Source organism: Schistocerca gregaria, chromosome 4 (assembly GCF_023897955.1).
Source record: "Schistocerca gregaria isolate iqSchGreg1 chromosome 4, iqSchGreg1.2, whole genome shotgun sequence".
Taxonomy (NCBI): Eukaryota; Metazoa; Arthropoda; class Insecta; order Orthoptera; family Acrididae; genus Schistocerca; species Schistocerca gregaria.
The window spans coordinates 329,519,787-329,545,320 of record NC_064923.1 but is presented as its reverse complement, the minus strand read 5'-3'; the positions used below and the strand labels follow the sequence as shown (position 1 = coordinate 329,545,320).

The following is a 25,534-nucleotide window of genomic DNA, read 5'->3' as shown; positions in this document are numbered from 1 at the left end:
TTAGTTAGATCAAGTTGTATATTATTCCATCATTTTTACCTCCATTGTAGGTAGCCTTCATTAAAGAAACAATGTATGCTATTGATTCAGTGTTCTTGTATCTCTGCATGTACTACTATAGACTTTTCAAGTCTATCATATGACAAATGGATCATAAAACTGCTCTTGTGACTGTCATGGAACAAGATGGGTGGGTCATTATGCTTCACTCACTTGGATATGCGTATGTTAATATATAAACACACACACACACACACACACACACACACACACACACACACACACACACACACACTCTCTAAAGGTAATGTCTCTGGAAACTTGTATGTGTATGTAATTGATGTTGCCATTTTAGCAGAATTTCTGTACATATCTGGTTGCTTGTGACTTGTATTTGTTGTTACTGCAAAATATTTTGAATGTTTATTTTATATGCTAATTGTTTTTTATTATTTTTCTAGGTTATGTTTTTAATCAACAGACAGTCCCTACATCTTTCAACTTTGGTGGCTCCCCTCTTGGACGATAAGCCTGTCTGTGGCAGCACAGGTGTCTTGCATGTGAAAAAAATAACACCCAGTTGTGTATGTTACTTCTTGTGCACACATTCGGATGTCTGATATTGCCAGTGTGAATTTTACTTGTTGTAATGTGAAAGACTGAATTCAACTGCTTAAAAGTTATATTTGACTTGTTACAAAATTTATTATTCGAGGTGAATTAATGACACTTGAGGAAATAAGTGTTAACGATCTGTAAAGAACATTTACTGTGTTATTCAGGGACATCTGTTATATGTAGCAATTGTCTGTGCATCACTTGTGAATCTTGTGCGTGGGGCATTTTTAAAATACTCAATTTACAAGCTCTTATTTCTTGTAAATATTAGGAGCAGTATTTCAGAAGTTTGGGAACATGAACATATTTATTAGTATTTATTGAAAACTTCATATATTGTTTAGGTTGAGCTTGAGCTCCGTCACGCAGTTCATATCCGGACTGTAGAAGGTGATCATATTATGTTACTGATATTCAGAATTTCTGAATTGTTTATTACACCTTTGGAGCCAAAGGAAATTATCTCAGACTCTGAGATAGAATATACATGTCTCCTAAATAAATCACAGATGTGTGGGCTTGCTTAAGTGTGCCTTCAGTTTATTTTATGGAAATCACCCACGAATTTATCAGATGTGAGAAGGCTGTTGGTCAATGTTGACATATTGGAAATTGTGGGTAAGCTACTGTCCATATGATAAAAAATTTTTACTCAAGGTGCTTTGTGACTTGGTCCAATTGACTAGCACATTTTATAAAATATATATATATATACATATTTTTTCTTTTTAAATGAAATATTCATGGTACAGTGGTATCTGATTACATTAGACTCGTGTGTCAGATCAAAGAGTGCAATTTACATCTCGTCTTATTATTTGTATACACTCCAGTCCTGACTAGTCCGTACTGTACATTATGTTCCTTTCAAGAGATGTGTAATTTGTCTTAAAAGTGTTGAATCTATATTTTCTTAAAATTCTGGTAAAAGAAAAATGTATGTCAGAGATGAGGTAAAATGTATGGAATAACCAGCCATGTACTAACTATAAGAAGCTAATGAATGCTTGCTGTAGCTCAAAGCGAGAGATATCCATATCCGTTTTGTAAACAAGAATGTAGAAAATTTGTTGACGAGGGATGACAAAAATAATTGCATGTTTGATCGTATGTGTGCTTGTATGTTAGTCAAGTGATCTGTGTCACCAGATCACATTCAGCATTAGGGGGGTCTCTCTCTCTCTCTCTCTCTCTCTCTCTCTCTCTCTCTCTCTCTCTCTCTCTCTGTCTCTGTGTGTGTGTGTGTGTGTGTGTGTGTGTGTGTGTGTGTGTAGAGAGAGAGAGAGATAAAAATTACTATCATCTTTTCGCTTTAGACCTTTACAAATTTCCATTAGCATTGTGACCAGAGTCTGATAGATTGAGGTATGTTTTTGGATAGTATAATTTGTTATATATGGATGTGTTCCCTATTTCACCAAAGTATTTTCAATCACTATTGGAAATTTTGTTGCGCCTCTTGGCTGATGCTTCTTTGTCTCATTTGTCCTCTATTTTTTTATGGTAGTTTATAAAAATTATTCCTAGCTTCAGATTTTTTGCTGCGATATCTTTTATGTTTTTTCTGATTGTGGTGACTTTCATGACAATGTTTTATTTGCTGGATTTTGCTGTAAGGTAGTACGAAAGTTTTTGTTTTTTCACAAGCATTTCAATACAGTTGAAGGACTGCATTGCACATGGTGCATTCTAATCACTAATTTATATTATATCCTTGTAATTTCCCTTCTGCCATATGTTTTCCTAGTAGTTCTGTTGGCCCATCCAATTGAGAAATACTAGCTGTTGTTTAATATGAATTGATTTTCTTGTTTTAAACATGAATATTTGTAATCTAGGACAGTTCTGAAGAATTTTGATCTCTCACTTCAGTGAACCACATTGGTATATACAGTTCTACATGGGTGCTTACCTTCCTTGAAAGTGTTAGCTTACAAACTATCCTGGGTAACAGTTATAGCTTTTAAAAGCATGTGGTAGGGAGACAAAAGTTTCAGTATAATTGAGGAATTTGGTGATTTGTTTACATGACTCACAACTGTCGCAGAAATTTATGGAAGAAACTAATGATTTTCACCATTTTTGGATGCTTCAGTAAATCATAATTTTCATTCCAAATGAACTTTGTTAATAATGCTTAGTAGTCCTCCTTTTGTTAAACGTATATTAAGCTGTAATTAAACAATTAATGAAGACAGTGTATTTAAAAAGTAGTTGTGTGCATGAGGATAACTGGGAAGATGAATGATGACGGTGATGCCGAGTCTCATTGTGTTGAAGGTACAACTTCCAAAAAGCACATTGCTTATTAGTTGTTAACCACTCAATATTTTGTACCTTCGATTATTTTTGTAGGAAGAGAGTTGACATAAGGGACAGGATGCAAATTTTATTATTGTTTGTACTGAATGACTGACTGCTATAGTAGAATGCTGTAATTTTTGAACTCGCTTGATTATACATAGGTTAGTAGCAATATTAAACATACACCGCTTGTTCATTCTGTTTGAGAATGTTCAGATCTATTTATACAAATTTCAGGTGTTTTGAAGGCTATACTTGTTTTCTTACATACCTGCTAGTGTGAGAAATTTGTTGTGACGTGCCAAGTAATAAGCATTGAGAAGAAGGCATATTTCGTAGAATGTCTTGTATTATGTTTTAAATTACTTCTGTTGTTGCATTATATTCACGTAACATAGTAGACATTATGAAAAGTGGTTTTAAAGCAAAATGCCAACAGTGGATTTTCTGCGTCCTTTCTTAACAGTGGATATTTGCAGATTCCCTTTGTTGGGAGAGAGAAATCTGAAACACACGCCACTGAACAGGTATTTAATGTGTGATGGCTGTGTGTGTGTGAGGTAGGTATTGGGAGAAATGTAACTTGCCAAATTTAATGTACAAAAATTAATTTAGAAGCTCATCAGGTCTATGCACAGCAGTCTGTTCTTTATTTCAATGGATTTCAGAATGTTGTGATTGTAATTGAACTAAAAGTAAATATGTTGAATGGACGAAATCATACAGTTCACTTCTTTGTATAACCTTCCTGTGCATTGACAGTTTTCATCATCATTGACATTAATGAAAGAATACTAGCTCATTTTAACAAGGGATGTATATTCTCTGATTTTGCACTGTCCGTATGAGACGAAAATCTATATGTTGTCCCAGGAGGAATTGTCATTCGAAGCAAAAAGTCTAATAATCATGGGCTGTGACTTGGATATCTTAAGAACTATGGGCATTTGTTCATCTTCACTACTGTGAAACACATCTCTCCTACTGAACAAGTACTCATAGCTCATAAGGTATGCATGCTAGTCTTAGGTCTACTACACAGTTTTTTCTTGTTTTTGTCCATATTACCTCCTCCCAAAATACAAAAAGCAAAGAGCTTGCAGTAGATGTGGTGTGTTTTGCAGTATTGAAGATGTAGTGGTATACATTTTAGAGCATATGTTTAATAGACTTTTCGCTTCGAAACATCATTCCTGTCATATTCCTAAATATTGACCATTCCTCCTGGACAGCCTGTGTGTATTGATTTGGAGTGAACAGTAAACTTTATGAAAAGGAAGATGAAAAGTAAACTAGTGAAACATGAAATGGAGAACAGTGTAATACAGAGGGGACAAAGGTAGCATGTAACTATTGACACTTGAAGAAAACATTGAATCTGAGATTTTTTGACACTAAAGGTTTTCTGGTGGCTAGTAAAACAGAAAAATTAATTTGTAGCTTCTGTCTCAAGACATTCGGTGTCTGTGATGGGAGTTGCCGGCCACGTAAAGAATTTTTTTTCAAGATTCATAACAATGGTATAAATTACTGATTGTGATAGTATATGTAGAAACTTGGAGTATTAATAAAGGAAATAATTCCCTAAATGAGTCTGGGACCATTATTATTGAAGTGGAAGGATTCAAAATTTAAGAATTGTCAATTTCACAAATAAGGAAATAACAAATTTTAATAAGCTTGCTGTTAACTCAGATATGTATTGTGCCATGGATATTAAAGGTTACCCAATGGCAGAATATTGATTCATTAACAGGAACCTGATGAAAGCAGTTGTGAGGCAAGAGGAAGGTGGTAAGACAACAGTTGCGATAAAACAAACGCATATTTGGGGGGGGGGGGGGGGGGAGGCAGTACGGCGATGATAGAACTGTATAATTGTGTCCAATCACTTTTGAGTGTTTACTTATTCTTAAAATAACTTTTCCTATCCCTCAGATATATGCAGTTCATTAGTTTTCCTTTTTATTACCATGACAGATTGTAAATCTAGTGCTATGCATTTGATACTGTAATATTCTGGATACTTTTTTAGTGGGTGTTTTTGTTGAGATGCCTTCCTGTTGGCTATTGTTTACTATAAGAATATAGTTTGGTAGCGTAGGAGTGACATAATAGTACAAAGAAATCATGATGACCTTTCTTCATACGTATTCAAATGATTTTGTCTTATTTTTCAGCAGTGGGTTCTTTCTGTCTCTAAATAGCCTCAATTTTTAGAAATTCATTTCAAAAGCACAAAGATGAGAAAGAATAGCCTGTAAGTAGCTGATTTTGCTGAGCTAACCCTTCTGTTCTGTTCTGGAAATATTTTTTAAAACTAAAACCTATCGAAAACAGATTGTTACGAAGCTATGTGAAAACATCAGTTTCCTGACTGCATTGAGTATTTTTGAGCAGAGCCTAACTGGATATAACTCTGCTTTGAGACAGAAGCCCGTGGATAATTGATGCTTGAGAATGTGCAGATGAGAGGGAAAAACTGTGTGGTCAATTCTGTAAATAGTTGCTTTTGCTGAGCTAACCCTTTTCCCTCCCTCCCTCACTTTTGCTGAGCTTTAACCCCCCCCCCCCCCCCCCTCTCTCTCTCTCTCTCTCTCTCTCTCTCTCTCTCTCTCTCTCTCTCTCTCTCACACACACACACACACACACACACACACACACACACACACACACACACACACACACACACACACACACACACACGAGTGTGAATCTTGTGAACATTAGTTGTCAATCTGACAATATATGGTCTTTGTCATCACAGTGGAACTGAAATGTGTACGTTCAGTGGGTGGGGAAATAACACTATGGGAGGGGTGGGTAGGAAATACCTTGTTTGAGGGCACGACGAGAGGTAGTCTAAACCCTGCGGAGAATGCTATTCAGTTACTCCAGAACTGGGTGGTATTCCACCACCCGACAAACCTACAAAATATCCTCGTCCATCCCTACACATCAGCAGCTCCCAACCCCTCACCTCATGGCCCATATCCTTGTCCTATAGCTAGATGCAAGACCTGTCCCATACATCATTGCACCACCGCCTACTGCATTGGGTCACAAGCATAACCTATCCTTTCAAAGGCAGGGCTACCTGTGAAACTAGTCATGAGATCTACAAGCTAAGCGGCAACCATTGTGTGGACATGACAACCAACAAACTGTCTGTTTGCATGAAATGCCACTGACAAGCTGTGGCCAAGAAACAGCTGGACCACCCACTGCTGTGCATGTCACCCAACGTGATATTCTTCATTTCAATGACTGCTTCACAACCTGTGCCATCTAGATCCTTCCCACCAACACCAGCTTTTTGGAATTGCGCAGGTGGGAACTCTCCTACATTCCCGTAACCTTCATTAGTTATTGTTGTTACCCATTTAACCACTTCCCTGTTCCCTTTCCAACACTATGCAGTCCTCTATTCCACTAGCGTACCCACAGTCTTTTTACTTTTCTTCTTTCCCACAAACCTTTTAACAGCACCTAGCTGCCCTACCCTCTCTCTACCTTATTCCTGTACACTCCCACAACCAGTGCTTCATTGTCCCACACCTGCTATCCCTCCCTGCCCAATCCTCCTCCTTACCCCCACCATTTGGTTGCCTCTCCCATCATGTCCTACCGCTCGCAGTCTGGCCCCAGCAGTGAGAGACTGGTCACGTGTGAGAATTGTGTGCGTGCGTGCGAGCTAGCTAGCGAGCGAGCTCACTTTCTGACCAGACGTTTTGTGCGACTCAGAATCTCCGCTTTTATTGTTACATTAGTCTTTCAAATTCTGACATTCATTACTGAAGATTGTCTGTGCTAGAGGCAAACCGTACAACATCATGAAAGTCATTCATGTACATTCTATTACTATACAATCATTTTTTGTTCTTTTTTTCCTATGTATGGATGAGGATATCTCAAACAATAAAGGAAATTTCCTTGACTAACTGCTCTACCAATTCTGAAAGTATCACTGTCCTGAAGCTACCTGCTACCCTGGTATATGTATGTTATCTGAGTGCACCAATGTTGTGGCACCTCCCTTTCTTAAAAAGAGGCTTGAATTAAAAATATTTAAAATTTGCCTCCAATCCTGAGCAGTACTTTCCTGCCTAAGCGTATTTTCATTTTATAATTTTGTTTCGGTGAACCACTACAATAACAAGTCTAAATAAAAAAATCATCTTTAAAAAGTAAGTAACCAGTGTAAAAGTCACAACTACAACACTAGATTTAGCATCTTGAATGCATTGAAAAGTCACTACTGATGTGACTCATAAAAACAATTGAACAAAAACTGATAAATCAAAGACTAAAAGTTTCTTAGCTTCACACGGCAATTTAAAAATTACTCACTATGAAAACCTGCAGAGAATAAATAACCACACTACTGTAATTTTTGCTCCATAAATGAAACCCTTGTTCTCCGAGTTAAAAACACAGTATATTCTTTAAATAATGGTGCAGTTATAAACTGAACACAATACAATACAATGCAATGACTGAGTATTAAAATGTTTAATGCTGTCTTGTTCCTGCAGTCTACAGTCAGTGACGGATGCTAAGCCTCTTAGACCATTGTTCTGCCTCCTCTATATTCACATCAGTTTCCTGGGTTCTGCATTCCCCAGGTGTGTTTTTTTTTTTTTTTTTTTTTTTTTTTTTTTTTTTTTTTTTTTTTTTTTTTTTTTTTTTTGTCGCTTGCCGCCCTTCTCCTATGATTCAGCAACAATTTGATATTCATTATCGTAAGTTAATGTTTTATACTAATAATTTTTTAGGATTGGGGGGAAACTTACAACTGGACTGTTGCAGTGTATATATTTTTTCAGTGTTAGTTAAATCAGTTCTCATGAGTTGTCTGTTCAGATTTAGTTGAAACGAAGTCACAAGTGTCTCCAAAAATATGATCCTAGGTGAATTAGTAATTCAAACTCTTTGCATTGCTACAAAATTTTTGTTCATGGTCAGTCAAGATGTAGCCATTTCTAAGCCCTTCTTGGTTTGTAGTCCACCACCTTTTACAACCCAGCGTTTTTTTCCCTTCACCGTTGGTGCTGACTTTAATGAATATCGAATGCATTACAGAGAGGAGCCTGGTAGGTTTGTGGAAACTTCCATCTCCCCTTCCTTTTTTGAAAACAGTTATAATATTGTTCCAGTTTTGAGGAATTGTCCTATTCTGCATACTTTGTGTAATTAATTTTGCAGATTCCTTATGAATTGCTTTTCCTCTAGCTGTAATCAAACATTTACAGCTTCCATCTCTTTCTTTGTAATTAAAACTGCTTACTACACAAACTTTAATTATGTTTAGTTTGTCATTGTGTGTTTTCTGATCTCTCTCTCTCAATCTTTTAAAAACATTATGTCTGCTACTGTGCTGTCAAATTGTATGCTGCATCTGCCCAACAGACATTCCTGGTCAGCTTTCGTTAGTTTGTCCAATCAGATGGTCATTATCTTCTGTACAACGTTTCTCTATTGTTCAGTTTTGTTCAGCCTCTTCTAGCAATTAGTTTGGTGGTTTTCGGAGAGGGAGGGGGGGGGACTAATTGGAAGTATTATGTTGTTATAAGAACGAATTTCTTTGTATAGAATACAGTATAATACATGTGACTAATGTTTTACTGCTGGAAGATATTGCAGGCCACCAATCTCACTGTCGAAGCATCCTTTATTATTTCTTATTGTTGCCAATTTCATCTTCATGTAAATGTGTGAACTCTACCTTGTAACATGTCTGCTGTCAATTTCCTGTGTCTATATGCTCGTCTAATCTTTCCACAGGAGCTAAGAGGTCAGTAACTTCCACCTCACTTAAAGCTGGTATTAAAAGAAATTAATTTAGGTTTTCTTTTGGGGCAGTTTTCCTCAGGATTTGTGCTCTATGTTGATCTGAAATAAAGGCATAACGTTAAACATCACTCTGACAAATGCAATGTTGATCATACTCTACCAGTTGTCGCTGACAGGATCATAAGACAGTGAGTGTTAACCTTACATTTGTTATGTTGCTGGCATTTCAGACAGTTCACATGTGCCACAAATGTGAGATAAAATGCAAGCACATTTTTCTAACAATCAAAACGTTGCAGATACATTTAAAAAAGAGGGAATCTACAGTAAAACTTTTTCAGATCTTTGTGGTAGACAACCAAAGCTGACAGCCAAGCTGCATCATAGGAGTGTAATTACTTGAAAATGTCAAATTACATGAAACAAAGCGAAGTATGTGCTTGGAATACTAGCAGAAGAGAGCAGGTGCAGTTCCTGTACCAGGGCTGATGGTAATAGAGTAATCAGGAGAGCCCCATGAAAGTTGAAATACTGACATAAAATGTAATGTATTGTAATAGCTAACTAGATTTAAATGTCATTATCAGATTAGACAAATGGCTGTTCATGATAAGAAAGTGAGTTCTAATATAGATGCAATTGAAGCTTTTGCGCCCACATCTCGTGGTCGTGCGGTAGCATTCTCGCTTCCCGCGCCCGGGTTCAATTCCCGGCGGGGTCAGGGATTTTCTCTGCCTCGTGATGGCTGGGTGTTGTGTGTTGTCCTTAGGTTAGTTAGGTTTAAGTAGTTCTAAGTCCAGGGGACTGATGACCATAGATGTTAAGTCTCATAGTGCTCAGAGCCATTTGAACCATTTTGAAGCTTTTGCAGTAAATTCCACAGGTACAGTGAACAGTGCAATTTTGTCTGGAACAGATTACTGATAAAACTGTACTGTACTAGAACATTTAGCCTCTGACTGAAACACTTGCTATTTTATGTAAGTGTAGTGAAGAAAATCTACTGTTCTGCATGAATTTAACAGGTGAACATTATTGGCAAATAAAAAACAATCTTACACATTTAGCTGAATAACGAACTTTCCAATTTATTACACAAATCAGAAAGGAGAGTGGATGGACAGTACTGTCTTCAGAGGCTGGTTCCATTCTGTGTTTGTTCCTGTTGTGCATATGTAATTACAGGAAAATGGTTTATCTGAAAGAGCTGTTCTTCTGCTGGGCAATACATCTTGTTTTCCTGAGGATGCTTGTTTTGGATGAGTGGGAATAATATTTATGAGTTACTTGCTATCATCTTGTATTAAATAATTAATGCAGACAGTGTACAAAATGTGATCACAGCTGTGGAATCACATTACTGATCGAATCTTGTGAAATAAATTGTGCAAGGAGTTTAACACATCCTCAGTTTCATGGAAAACTGAATATACTGGTACTGAATGCAAACCACAGTATTTATTAGGCTTGGGACAACATAAAGATACTAAGAATAAATAGCGTGCTCTTGGAAGAAAATTGCAACTCCCCTTTCCAGAAAGTGGCTTTTAAGGTGGTGGTAGCGACGAATATGATACTGGTTCTTCAACAACCAATCTTTTGGAACTAATTTCAAATTTTGAAGAAGTAGAGGATAAAAACATCTGCAAATGATCATATCGATGCCTACAAACTGGGATTTGAGCAGCTATATCATGCAGTTATAATGAACTAACAAGGAAAGATCCTCAGGGATGGAACTGCATTTTTGATGCCATTTATAAGGTGATGTAGATAATTGTCCCGGGGCAGCCATCCACCCTGGTGAATATATGCTGTTTTTAAAAAGCAGCATTGATGACTTTTTACTTAATTATAATTCACCATTGGCCTCAACTTCACTCTCGTGAACATATGTTGACCCTTTATGCAGATCTGAGGTTCCAGCTTATTTCAAGTAATTGTGTTTAATTGTAACAGCATTTAATTTGCTAATGTGACTACTAGCAAGGAAACGTCAGATATACACAAGATAACACACACTGAAGAGCCAACCACGCAAAGTGGCCGCACGGTTTGAGGAGCCATGTCATGAACTGCACAGCCTCTCCTACCAGAGGTTAAAGTCCTCACGTGTGTGTGTGTGTGTGTGTGTGTGTGTGTGTGTGTGTGTGTAATGGTCTAAAGTAACTGGCGTGCTTGCCTGATGTCATGTAAGACCCCCCACGAGCACGCAGAACTGCCGCAACACGAGGTGGCGTGGACTAGATTAATGTCTGAAGTAGTGTTGGAGAGAACTTACACCATGAATCCTGCAGAGCTGTCTATAAATTTGTAATAGTGGGATGCGTTGGAGATCTCTTCTGAATAGCATGTTGCCAGGTATTCTAGATAGGCTCAATAATGTTCATGTTTGGGGAGTTTGGTGGCCAGTGGAAGTGTTTAAAATCAGAAGAGTTTTCCTGGAGCCACTCTAGCAATTCTGGATGTGACATGTGCAGTGTCACATTGTCCTCCTGGAATTTCCCAAGTCCATCAGAATGCACAGTAGACATGAATGGATGCAGATGATCAGACAGGATTCTTATGTACATGTCAACTGTTTGTCGTACTTAGACTTATCAGGAGTCCCATATCATTCCAACTGCACAGCATTACAGAGCCTCAACCAGCTTGAAAAGTCCTGCAGATATGCAGGGTCCATGGATTCTTGTGGTTGTTTTCATACCTGTACACCTCCATCCACTCGATATAACGTATTTACTCGAATATAAGCCGCACCTGAAAAATGAGACTCGAAATCAAGGACAAAAATTTTTCCCGAATCTAAGCCACACCTGAAATTTGAGAATCGAAATTCAAGGGGGGAGAGAAGTTTTAGGCCACACCTCCAAATCAAAACAAAGTTGGTCCTTTGTAATATGAGACACAATTTAGGTCAAATGAATGACGATACAGCTACAGTAGTTTGGTTCAAGTCGTAAGCTCAGCAGTGAAGCTTTATTTACCAGGTAGCCATTGCTATGTGTCAGGCGCTCCGTCCGTATTTATATGGGTACCTTTCCTTTTTCACGTGCTTCGTCTAGTTTGAACTGATTGCTTATTTTTCTTTGATCTGATAAGTGCCGTTCTCTTTGCTATAGGTGTTTACAACATTCTGAAAATGCATTACTGTACTGTGTCGTGCATTACTGTACTGTGTCATGCATTGTTTGTCGCATTCTGATAATGAATGTTTACGGCCTGTAGCCGCTTGCGGCGTGGCTTGCTTTGCTGTTGTGCACGCTACCGCCGCTTACAATAAAAAAAATAATAAAAAAAAAAGAGGAGAGGAATCGTCTCATTAGCGAAACAATGGCAAGAGACTGTTATTTGTTGTTACTTACACTGCGGGTTTCTTTGATAATGGTCAACAAGAACCCAATAATAGACTGCGTACGATAGCTGATGTTCTGAACAAGAATTTAGCGAAAATTTTTCTCCGTTTGAAAATCTTTGCAGATGCCTCTTTAGTACATTACATTCTGCACAGAAATTAGTCATCTTAGATTTAAAAATCTAGTCAATTGCCGTGCTTCATTTCTGACTATCACTATTAGGCATAAGAATAATACGAATGTAAACATGACACAATATGTATATTCTTCTGCGTTTGCTGTTGTCTCACTCTAGTTTTGTAGTTTATAAGGCACACAGGATTTAAATGAGATAGCAGCAAACACGAAAGAATACATGGCAAAATGCTTATATTCGTATTATACTTATGGTGAAGAGAATATTGCATGTGATTCACAATTCATAAAAGTTCCTATTAGCAACCAGCTCTTCTCAAAGGTGGGAAAAAATTCAGGACGTAGAGTTGGCCATATTGACAAACATCCAAAACAATCTTGCCAGTCGGGTTTTCATAGTACATTGAAATACTGCTACATTCGAAGATGAACAATATGGAATTTGTATTTACTTCGTTGGATAATGTATGAAAATGCAGTCGTGGAAACTCGGGCCGGAGAAAAAAACTTGTCTTCCACCCTTTTTTTTTTTTTTTTTTTTTCTTTTTTTACTGACGCAGAAGTTTTGGCGCCAGTATTTATCTTTGTGCCTGCAAAGCATGCCTGTGTAGTGCTACATATATATTCGACGGCAGAAGTTAGTTGTGGTGGCACCTACCAACATTTTTCAGAACTTCATTACTTTGCACTCGATTCTAAGCCGCAGGTGGTTTTTTGGATTACAAAAACCGGAGAAAAAAGTGCGGCTTAGATTCGAGTAAATACGGTAATTTGAACTGAGACTTGTCCGACCAGGTAGTACATTTCCAGTCATAGACAGTCCAATGTTGGTGTTGATGGGCCCATGCGAGGATGTTTTATTGAATGATTCATACGCTGGCACTCGTTGATGGCCCAGAATTGAAATCTGTAATAATTTGTGGAAGGGTTCCACTTCTGTCACATTGAATGAGTCTCTTCAATCGTCATTAGTTTCGTTCTTTTAGGATTATTATTATTAATATTAATTCCCCCTCCCCCAGCCACAGCGATGTCGGAGATTTGATGTTTTACCAGATTACTGGTATTAATGCTATGGACATACGGGAAAATCCCCATTTCATCGCTACCTCGGATATGCTGTGCCCCATCACTCTTGCGCCAACTATAGCACCATGTTCAAGTTCACTTAGATCTTCACATTGTAGCAAAAGTAACCAATCTAACTACTATGCCAGACACTTGTCGTCTTATATAGGTGTTGCAGTGCTGTATTCTGCCTGTTTACGTATCGTATGGTAAAGCAGCTATAGTTCTGGAATTTTGCAGGTAATATAGTATTGTTATAAAAGAAAGTGTATTTCTTTCTTATAATACTGCATTGTCATGCAAAATATTCCAAATTATGGTGATGACAATGTTGATGATGTTTCCAGTTTGGAGTTCATTCATTTTATACTGAAACATCAATTGTGCTCTTAAAATACAAATAATGAACAAACAGTACAGATGTGTATGAATGAAGTGAAGTTCATTCCTATCTTAGTGATAGAGTTAAAAAATTTAATTTTTTCTTGGCATATAACTCATACAGTAGGCAGTATGAAGTTGTAGCTGGATACAAAAAAATTAACACTGTGTTTATGAGATGGAGTGCACCAGCCAAAGCCTCATGGAATGTTGGACTGTCTAAAGTTTGCTGGGAGCATTTGTCTACTCTGCTTCATTTATCACCATCTGAGAACTACAGTTAAAGGAGAAAACATTGCTGGTGTGCATTATGTAGAAAGAACTGATGGCCAAAAGACTGATAAAACACTTTTTTACACAACAGAGACTGTGTGATTGGTTAGTACATTTCCTAGATGCTGAGGTTTGAATGTTGGTGAGAAATGGAGAAACATTTTGATGAAGGGAGCTTGTATTCATGGACGTAGTTATGTACTATTAGTAACAGTTGAACACATCCGTATGATCACAAAAAGTCTCCTCATGTGTGACAAAAGTTTTTACTAAAGTGTAGTGTTCCAGAATTATTGGGAAGAAAGTAATTGTCATCTTGTTATATATTAGGAAACATCCTGTAACTGTTACCATAGGGCATAGGATCATTAGAATCAGGTTGGTTTATCATTTGCTGGTACAAAGCTTTCGGGTAGTCTAAGAAAGGTGAACATCAGACTTGTTAGTACTTCTTGTCTCTTTCTTCATGGCAACGCTGGTAGTTAATTTTAAGGTGTTAACACCACGTGTGTTAGGAGATGATGCCCCAGCAGCTCACTTAGTTTTATGTTTCATTCGTGAAGGGGGTTTTTACCACCCTCTTTAAAGGAGGGCCACTTAACCTTAAAGGCCCATTGAGGGGTTGACAGAACACTCAGTTGCCTCTTCTGCCCAGAACCAGATTGTGACGGTCTGGGATTGGTGGTCCACCCCTGTCCGCACCCTACCACTTCTTCCCCCTCTCACGTTGTAATGTGTGTGTGTGTGTGTGTGTGTGTGTGTGTGTGTGTGTGTGTGCCACATGCATGCCACACTTTACTCGTTAACGTGTGTGCTAAGGTAAGCGAGCAGGGTTCACCTTCTTATGTGAGAGGATTTTTCGTGTTCCTGAATGGTGGCAAATCAGACTTACACCCACTCTGTAATAGCAATGATCTATCAAGCAAGTTCGAAATGCAATTACGCTCAGGATGGACCAAAAGCAACACTGAAGACGCTACCAATTTGATGATACTACGGTCGCCAGCCTAATTAGGCATTAACTGAGTTTCTTCCCTGTACAAGTTGGTATATATTCATGCAAAACAACAAATAGTAACACTGCATAATATAGTAGAATTTTAGAAACAGAAAATCTTTTGAACTGATGGTCTCACATTCTGTACTGATATGGAAAAACCATGAATACATAACACTACACTACAATGCATACTACATAACTTATACTGTATATTAATCTGATTAAAATCAGGTGTTATGATCGCTGTATTAAAAAGACATTTACTGAATTTATTATGAGTTCAAGATTTCCAGTATATAAGTTACTACTCTTTTCATCTTATTTACTGCTCATTTAAATACCTTTATATCTGTCTCGAAATAATAAACTTAATTACTATATCAATATTAAAGTTATCTTTCAACTTCGTTATTCATTTACTGGTTCATTAACAAAACATTTCTTTAAACACCATTCTAACATAGCTAGTTCTGCAAATAATTATTATTAGCACAAATTTTCATTTTGGAACACTCGGATTGCACAACATTTGGAAAGGACCCTGTCTAGGCTAGTTGTGAGGATAATTGAATGATGGGAAAGTTCTGGTAAAATTTAGGTTATTGTTGCATAGTTAACTCTCTGATCCATTTGAATACAGTACTAAAAGTTTCAACCTGCTAGTATCGATGCGGCGGGTGGCAAGATGACGGTTGACGGGTGGCAAGATGACGAGGCACAGAGCACACATACACCCACAGCTATGGCTCTTGACGTATCGGCTCTTTAATTCTTCTTAGTGTCACAATACTTTTCCATTTAGTGCCTATGGAATTTTGCCATGTTGTGTGGGCATTGGAACGGCATACCCGAGGCTCAGTGAAGCTATGTCTTCCAGGAGAGCCTCCTCGCTCCAGAAGATATTGCTCAAACCGGTGCCAAACTCCGACTACTACTATTACTACTGAGCCCATTGTGCCGTGCAGTGCCTGTGCACATTTTCCCACGCTCGCCTGCCGTCCACCTTTTACCACTCCCTGACAGACCAGGTATTCACCCGCGAGGTTTTGCATTCTACATATCCTAACATATTGCCTACGTATGGACCAGACGCACAGTTACAATTTTAAACAACTTACAACAGTTTCAAAATTCGTTACATTTCAATTCTATTACAATATTACTTGACCTTTGACATACACATTAATATTCACATTGAAACCTGTTTACATTTTTCTTAACACAATGGCATGAAACAAAAAAAGAAGAAATCAGATCATCAATTACACACGTCTATTGAAAAATCGTAAGAAAAAAAGTTATTTATATGTACAATAGTACAGCGTCATTGTTGTTACATCGTGATCCGTTCAACTTCTTCATTGGCTGTGTCTGATCATCAGTTATTTTGACCTGTCCATTCGAGGATTAAGGGACCTATGACCTAGTAGTTTAGTCCCTTTAATCATCCAACCAACCAACACTGTGTGTGTCTAATGTGACACGCTATCTCAGAAAGTTGTAATGCCGTTCAATCAGTTTCAACGTGGCCGCCTTTGAGGGCACGCACATCATCTGTATTAAACCTCTATCCACACTCAACACACCATATCCATATCAGCTATGGCAATGGCAGCAGTGATTATGTCTTTAAATCAATGATGTGGTTGAAAGCTGTTTGGTATACTTTTGTGCTAGACATACTGCTATAGAAAGAAGTCAATCAGTTTAATGTCAAATGACCAGGAAACTGAACCACTCCTGCCAGTTTCATCCATTCCAGGTCATCCAGTACGATGCTTCATATCAGCACTTCCTGTCTGCATAAAATTCCTGCACCACAGGCATATTGATGTCCATAAGGGTGTTCGCTTTCTGTACCATGTTCTGATTTTCCTTTGAAGCTGTGTGTCTGATTTGGTCTGAATAAATGATTCCACATACTGGGCCTCGTCTTGAATTGTTGACATTATGCTTCTCATCCCAACCTGGAACACTCACCAACTAAACTGTGAGGTTCTTTTTCCTCCCATGCATAAGCCAAACATGGTGTGAATATCTTAATTATTTTGGGTGTTATAACACACTGAAGTTGAAGTTGTAGTGTACCATTTGAGACAACCTGTAGAATGATGGATGAAAACAGATAACGATGTTTTTCTTTTGTGTTGTTTTCCTATGATGTAACTCATGATTTGCCTTCCATTTGGTTTAATCTTTAAACAGGTAGCATTTTCAAAGGATTAATTCATCGTCTTTACTACAGGATTGTAGTTCAATTTTTTGTGAAGTGTGATAAATCACTAGAAACATAGATTTCATCTGTAGCCATGTATGGAAGTGAAACATGGATGATAAATAGTTTGGATAAGAAGAGACTGGAAGCTTTTGAAATGTGGTGCTACAGAAGAATGCTGAAGATTAGATGGGTAGATCACATAACTAATGATGAAGTATTGAATAGGATTGAGGAGAAGAGGAGTTTGTGGCACAACTTTAGTAGAAGAAAGGATCTATTGGAAGGACATGTTCCGAGGCATCAAGGGATCACCAATTTAATATTGGAGGGCATTGCGGAGGGTAAAAATCGTAGAGGGAGACCATGAGATGAATACACTAAGCAGATTCAGAAGAATGTAAGCTGCAGTACATACTGGGAGATGAAGAAGCTTGCACAGGATAGAGTAGCATGGAGAGCTGCACCAAAGCAGTCTCAGGACTGAAGAAGAAGAAGATGACGACGACATCAATCAATATGCACCAAAAGTGTAGCATTAAAATAATGAAGCAAATTTGGTGTGGCTTCCAGCCTGGTACAAGTTTTGTGAATTTGTCAGTTTTGCTGCTTTTTGTCAATTTCACTGTCAAATGGAAGATACAGTGTACAAAAATGTGGAAATGCCACAAATATGACACATTATCCTGCCTAATATGGTGTAGGAAAACCATAGGCATTCAAAACAGCTTCCAGTTCTCCCAGGATGGATAGATTCAGTTCCTGTATGGTTTTGAAGGGAATCTTATTCTGTTCTTCCTTGAAAATAGTGGCAAGTTCAGGTAACTATGATGATGGAGATGGATAGTGATGTGCAGCCTTCTCTCCAAAGTGGATCACAAAGACTAATATTATTGAGATCTGGTGACTGGTGCCATGTGGAGATGTGAACATTTATCCTCCTGCTCACAAAACCAGTCCTGGGCAATGCAAGGTGTGTAAGCAGGGACTCTGTCATCTTGAAACACAGCATTTCCATTGGGAACAATTTAACGTAGGATGGATCTGGCACGACCCCCCCCCCCCCCCCAAATGGTCACATAATCCTTGGCAATAATGGACACCACACAGTAATCGTGGCCTATCACGATATGTATCTTGCTGCCCAATCACCACCGAACCTCTGCCATGTTTCACTCTTGGCCAGAAGGTGGAAACATTATGAAGCAAGACCCATCCAACCAAATGACTTTCTTCCATGACTCCATAGTTGAGATTTTACTGCTTCAGCATAATATTTTCCTGTGACCAACATTTGCATTAGTGGGTGGTTTTGGAATTCCAGCTCACTCTGGAATTACCAGCTTATGGAGCTCCTTTACACTCAGTTCCACAGTGATTATTTTTTTGCAGTCATCCTCATTTATTTTTCATTAAAATCCTGTTCAATGACAATCTGTCATGATCACACAACACACACTTTTGTTCGTGTTGTTACTTAGCGATGTCCTTTTTCCACATTCCTTGTACTTGGTAGAAATCTGTTGACACACTAAACACTTAGGTTACCTTGGTTGTGGAAGTTCACACCATAAGAGTAACAACAGTTTCTCATGTTTTAATGCACTCTCACTACTACATAGAACACTCTTCTGTAAACGACTGACACATGCAATGTATTGATGACTTTGCAAGGGGCTGTTCATGGTCAAATGCATTAGATATAGAATTTCTACTAATGTTTTGAATTTAAAATCAAAGTTAACATCACCCCCCGGGCCAGTAAACATTTTTGCTGTTATGTGCTGTGCATAAGAAAAATCATTTGTTGCACATTGACTAATTCAAAGTTTGCACTTTTAATCTGAACAAGGAACAATCAGTCGAAATTCATTTTTCTATGCAGTAACAGTGAATTTGTCAGGTTGAACCTGAGAGTATAGAATGTTCTAAGATTTACTTTATAGGAGCTTGTTAGTTTATTTTTGAGACCAGAGAATATAGTGCATTTTATCTAGAGGTGAAATTTAATGTTTCAGCATTAGTTAGCATGCCTGGAAAGTTTGGTAAGACCAGAGGACAGGTTCATGGATAAAAATTCAGCAAAATCAACAGGAACGGTAGAGTTGCCAGTTTCAACAGCGAGAAATTTTACAGAGCTTTTCTTTGGGTAAGAAGTATCAAAGAACAATCTAATTGGAGAAACAAATAAACTACATGTCAACCTTCTAGTACCTGACACCCATGTCTCATTTGTTGTTGCAGTTCATTCCTCATGAAGAAGCTTGCCAATTATGTTGTTTTGCTGAGGCTTTCTTTGTGAAAAATAGCATTGAGCCTAATTTTTATATTACCCAGTTCTTATCCATCTCCCATGGAATGTCTGAACTTGCTGCTCTGTTCAGTAAAGCAAAATGTGTGGATACACGCACTCGATTTATGGTGGTGATATTGTGCACACAGAGTGAAGGTAGCACTTTGAGGAGCTATAACCCTGCTATATATCATGGGGAAAGCTTTCTTCCATGATGAAGTTAAGATTATTTTTACAAATGAAAGTAGGTCAATTTGTATATCCATCAAAGAGTACAGTTGTTTCGTCACTAAAGACAGTTTTATACAACCAAAATAAAAAATCAGCAACTACTTCTGTAACACACAGAACTTGCATTGCTGTGCAAAAAAAAAAATAGTATGTATTCCGATGAATGTGAAACAGTATCACACACATCAGTCTTTTTACCTGTACAGTGAAATTAAGTTACATCTCACAAAAGCTTAAATACTGTTCATCATACTATGAGCAAAACATACAAAATAATTTATGTTGATAGATGTAGTGTGCTTGTAACTGTCTCCATATATTTCTGCAGAAACAGAATTGCCTCACTTAACACATTAATTAAGACTGGGAAAAAGGAATGTAATATATAAAAAAAAAACAGTCTGATCTCCATTAGTAAGATTGAGTTTACCACGATTTGTTTTCATTATTAATTTCATCCACTACACACGTTTATGTGATACAATTTCACATGCTGGAATTTTCAGTAGTGTTCAGCGGCTCATTGCAAATCAGAGGACTGTTGGGTAAAATGGTAAGACATTGCAGGTGCATTTAATAACTGATTTATTTTGCCCGCATCTCGTGGTCGTGCGGTAGCGTTCTCGCTTCCCACGGCCGGGTTCGATTCCCGGTGGGATGAGGGATTTTCTCTGCCTCGTGATGGCTGGGTGTTGTGTGCTGTCCTTAGGTTAGTTCGGTTTAAGTAGTTCTAAGTTCTAGCAGACTGATGACCATATATGTTAAATCTCATAGTGCACAGAGCCATTTGAACTAATTTATTTTATATCCATCTAATATTAAATTGTTGAGTGTTGCACGAATAGTGATGGATGTTTTACTGGCAGGGCAGGTCAGGTCATTGTGTCAGATGTGATACAGTGCTGTGGCTGCGGGTGGGCACATGGCCTGAGGTCTAAGGCTCTGTTCTGGCCAGCCCTGACCTCATGGCAGCCAACATGTTGAGGACTGAGTCATGTGAAACAGGGCTCTCAGCTTAAATCGTGGAATTACTGTCAGGCTGATGCTCATAGAAGAAATTGTATGTTTTCCTTAGTTTCATTGGTATTACAGAGCTCTCAGGTTGAGGTTATATAAGTATCGAAAACTATTCTGGGACTAGATCGACATAATGCTGTGTACTGCTTCAGAAATACCACTTTTCCTGAATCCCTGGCAAAAAATGTGGCCATGGTTGCAAAAACATTATTTATGTTCTGAGCATTTGTTAGTCATTATTTTAGCCATAACTGGCGCAGTAATGCATCAAAATTAAACAGAAGAATGGAAAATTCATATCAGCAAAGAAATTCCTGCTGGTACTAGGCTTAATTTCTTGACTGGCCATTTACTTCAACATACAGTAGTGCTCAAAAGTACTTTGACAGACATTAATTGGATTAATTAAAAACAAATATGAAACATGAAAATAATCATTTGGATTTGCAGCTCCTTGTGTTGACTGTTTTTGCAGCCAACATGTAAAGATGTGAGGTTCACCAGTTATGCAAAACACTTTTGTTTCCCAGTACGCAAACATGTTTCAGCACCACTATGCCATCATTATTCTGTAATGTGAACATTCTTATTAAATGATTACAAAATTATGTGGATGTTTAGTTCAAACAATAGTATGTTTCTTTTTGTTACGGGGAGGTTAACTATATTTGGCCAGAAGAAAGCATGTTCTTTGAGGAATTTTTCTCGGGATGTGTTATAAATATCAAGGTCAAAATGTTTATTGATATTGCGTTTGCAAACTCGAATTTTTTCGACCGGAAATGTCGAAGAGCAAAGCCTGAAATGCCTTCGGAACGAAACAAAATTTTGATGTAGACCTCCATGAGCGGTATGTCACAGGTCAGCCGCTCGTCTGAAATTAAAATTTCGTTGACGATAGTTAGCGAAGTATATAAGATAATAGTTGTACCTCATTTAGATTATTTGGAGCACAGCAAAGAAAATGGCGGCATTTTGAAAAAATAGCATTTTTTCATCGATTTTTCGACTTAGTCGGCCAAGTAAAAATATTTATAGTTGATGGATCGGAATAAAAGTGATACAACTCCTATACAATTTAGTTAGCTTCGTCGGAAACAAAGTATCATGCCAATCAGTTCAGTAGATTTGAAGTTACCATACCGAGCAATAAAAAACGTCATTTCGAGAAAAACGCGCTTGAAGTTTTAACTACATATAAATGCAATATTATGTAACTTACGTTCAATTTGCTGTACCGGTTCCACAAACTAGTCCTTCCTCTTCCTAATAGAGGGCGTTCTGCTCGATCTGGGCCATCCTGCACTGCTCCAGAGCCGCTCCTGCGACCGGTGACAAGCGGTATTCGACCGCTTGAATGCGGTGGTCGTCAGAATGCTTGGCGAACTGCGTTGAATAGAGTTCCAGGGTGACTTCCATCGTTGTCATGGTCTTCAGAATTATTGAATACTCTTCGTTGAAGCTGCATATTGCCAGGAAAGTCGCAATCTCCAGTCATCACACTAGAATGCAAATGCTTGGGGGCTAACTTCCAAACACAAGCGTTCAAACTTTCATTTGAATTTTGTATGTTTCCTCCCAAGCACTGGTACAATAACACGTCCTCCGAAAGAAAAAAATGGTGTTTGAAAAAGGCCGATTTTAGGCAGGTGCATTTTTGTTCAACCGCAAATAACAAACCTCTCTCTTCTGCATTCGGAAAAACCGTTTCAGGGGTGGATTCTAAACACTTTTATGGATCCAAAAATGCAATTTCAAAAATCGATTTTTTGAACCAAAAGATAAACCTCCCATTAATACCTTTATACTTAGTGTGCATTATTTTTCTGGATCACTTGTGTATTATTTGTATTGTATTGTATTTTTATTGATCCAGGCAATCATAGTATTGTACAGCTGTACATATGATATTGGACAGGTCAAGAGAGCTTTTTATGAGTAATTTTTAGAAATTGATTTTTACATTATTTTATAGCCAAGGAAATTATCTATCTTAAACAAAACAGTTAATACAAATCATAGAATAGTAAGGTTGTACATACAATATTGGACAGCTCAAGAGAACATATTTGCAAGTATGTCAGTTTTAGACAAAATAGCTTATTTGCAAGTAATTTTTAATAAATTGATTTTACATTATTTTGCAATGAAGAAGTTAGCTATCTTTGACGAAACAGTAAATACAAATGTTGTATGGTAAAATATAAACAGCCACTACAAATTTAATAGTAAAGTAGTCCAGTGTATTTCATAGACATGCACAGTACATCATTTTCAGACCTAATTGAACATTTATCATATTGTTTACGTTTTTAACCCCTTTCAAAAAAAAATGATCAACTGCATAAAAGCAATGGTCCAAGAGATATTTTTTTTAACTTATGTGTGAAGGCTCTTGGGTTCTTTGTTGCTTTGATTTCATTGGGTAAATTGTTATACATTTGTATCCCAACATTTAAAACACTTTTTTGGTAGCAGGTAGTTCTGGACTGAATCATATGTAAGTCAGATTGCTGCCTTGTTGCACAGTTATGAATATCTCCATTGAATTTTAGTGTGCGGTCATTGTTTAACAGGTATGAATTGACAAATGACACGGTATTATAAATGTAAGCAATGGGCAGTGTCATAATGCCATTTGTTTTGAAATGTTGTCTGCATGATTCGTCATGTCCTGGATGACATATTATGCGTATTGCCTTTTTTTTGCATTTTGAAAATATATCTACCTCCAGGTGAGTTCCCCCAAAATATGATTCCATACTGTAATGTAGAATGGAAGTAATAATAATATACATGTGACAGATTTTTTGAGCATCTTTAAAATGTAACACACAGTTGAGAGCTTTTTGAGATATAATTTTTGAGAGTCTCCCACTTAAGATTTTTTTCAAGCCATATGCCAAGAAACTTGACAGTCCACACATACATATGCTCTTGGTTATTTAGAATCACATCAGGGATTGCTTGTTTTTGGGGTGAGAGTCCGAAGTTGATGTACATTGTTTTCTGTATGTTTATAATCAGTTGGTTGTCGTTGAACCATTTGCTGAGTGACCACATAAGCGGTTTAATTTTTTGGTTGTGGTCCTCTGTATCAGTACCTGTTATTAGTATACTTGGGTCATCGGCAAATAGTGTGGTATGTCCTGTAGCAAGCTTCGTGCTTATACCATCAATGTATTGCAGAAACAGTATGGGTCCCAGGATTGAGCCTTGTGGCACACCATATCTAATAGGCATTGTGTCAGAGGAGTGGACAGTAGATTGATGGGTGGTTGTATTCTTTTTTTCAAAATTAATTTCAACTTTTTGAAATCTTTTTGACAGGTGAGATTCTGACCATTTGTTTGCAATTCCTCTTATACCTTCATTTGCTAACTTCTTAAGAAGTATGGTATGGTCAATTACATCAAAGGCTCTGGATAAATCTAAAAAGATACCTGTAGTGATTTCCTTATCATCCAGTGCTTTTAAGGATTTGTTGAGATACTCATAAATGGCTGTGGTAGTTGTCTTTTGCTTCCTAAAACCATGCTGGTGTTTTGTTAATAAGGATAGTTTATTAGTAAAGTCTTCCAATCTGATGTAAAATAATTTTTCAAATATTTTTGAGAATGAGCTGAGTTGTGCTATGGGCCTGTAATTGGCTACATCATTTTTAGAGCCCTTTTTGTGAAGTGGGGTAATTTTAGAAGTCTTTAGTAGGTCAGCGAATACTCCATTTGTAAAGGATGCATTTATTATGTGGGTTAGGGATTCTACAATGGATTCTCCATATTTCTTTACAATTAAATCAGGAATGTTGTCACTACCACTGGAGTACTTATTCTTTAGTCCTTTTATAGCTGTAAGTACTTGAGTATTGGAGACTTTGTGAAGAAACCTTGATGCCTGTACTGGTATGGTTTCTATTAGTGTTTGGTGTTGAGTATTTGGTGTGTGGCAGTTGTTCTTTATCAGGTTTTCTGCTATTTTGCTAAAATACTCATTAAAACCATTTACTATTTTTTGGGGATCTGATGTGTCTTCATCATTTAGGTTTAGTTATAATGTTTTGTTTCATTTTTTACAACTGTCCACAAACCTTTCATTTTATTGTTAGATTCCTTTATAAATTTATCATTGTATAATTTTTTTACTTGTTGGATAACTTTTCTGTAGATTGTAAAATAGGTCTTACAATATGACCTAAAATCGACATCATGGTGTTTAATGTGATTTTTTAAGTCACGCTTCTTTTGGCTGGAAATCCTTATACCTTTTGTTACCCATGAGTTTGTGTGTTTGTTTCCGATTTTACTGGATTTCAGTGGAAATGCAGTATTGAAGTGGTGGAGAAATGTTTCTTGGAAGGTAGCTTGTCATCTGCAACCAATCGGTATTGACAAGAAATTTTTCTGGGGGTTAACCTATCCTGTAGAACGTAATTCAGTTCGTCACGATATTTCGTGCCTATATTCATTTTTACTTAAGTTTTTGTGTGGTAATCCCTGTTATTCTCTGCATCATGGTGAGGTGTCTTGATGCACACGTAAATATAACACGTATTTTCCACAAATAAGGTCGTAAAAAACACTTTTCACTTCGTCAAAACACAGTGTGATTGTGGTTTGTTGTTTGCCCCAGTTCAGTCAGTGTTCATTTGTCCACCAGGGAGTTCGGCGCCAAATTTGAATTTTGTTATATATATATATATATATATGTGAGTGTGTGTGTGTGTGTGTGTGTGTGTGTGTGTGTGTGTGTGTGTGTGTGTGTGTGTGTGTCTCTACTGCTGTTTGTTTTATTGTGTTTATTTCTTGTGTGTAGTTCTATTTGTTCATGGCTGTTCTGTTTAATCTAGGAGC

At 37.4% G+C, this 25,534-nt stretch overlaps 1 protein-coding gene across 2 annotated transcripts in view; it reads left to right on the top strand.

Annotated features, from left to right (window-relative positions):
- Positions 1-4,511, top strand: part of LOC126268006 (importin-7) — a 144,094-nt gene extending 139,583 nt beyond the window's left edge. For both annotated transcript variants that reach the window (XM_049973391.1, XM_049973392.1), the window contains exon 23: positions 462-4,511. In XM_049973391.1, the coding sequence (XP_049829348.1) occupies positions 462-529 (68 nt within the window). In that variant the 3' untranslated portion in view covers positions 530-4,511. The remainder of the gene's footprint in view (positions 1-461) is intronic.
- The last annotated feature ends 21,023 nt before the right edge of the window (positions 4,512-25,534 follow it).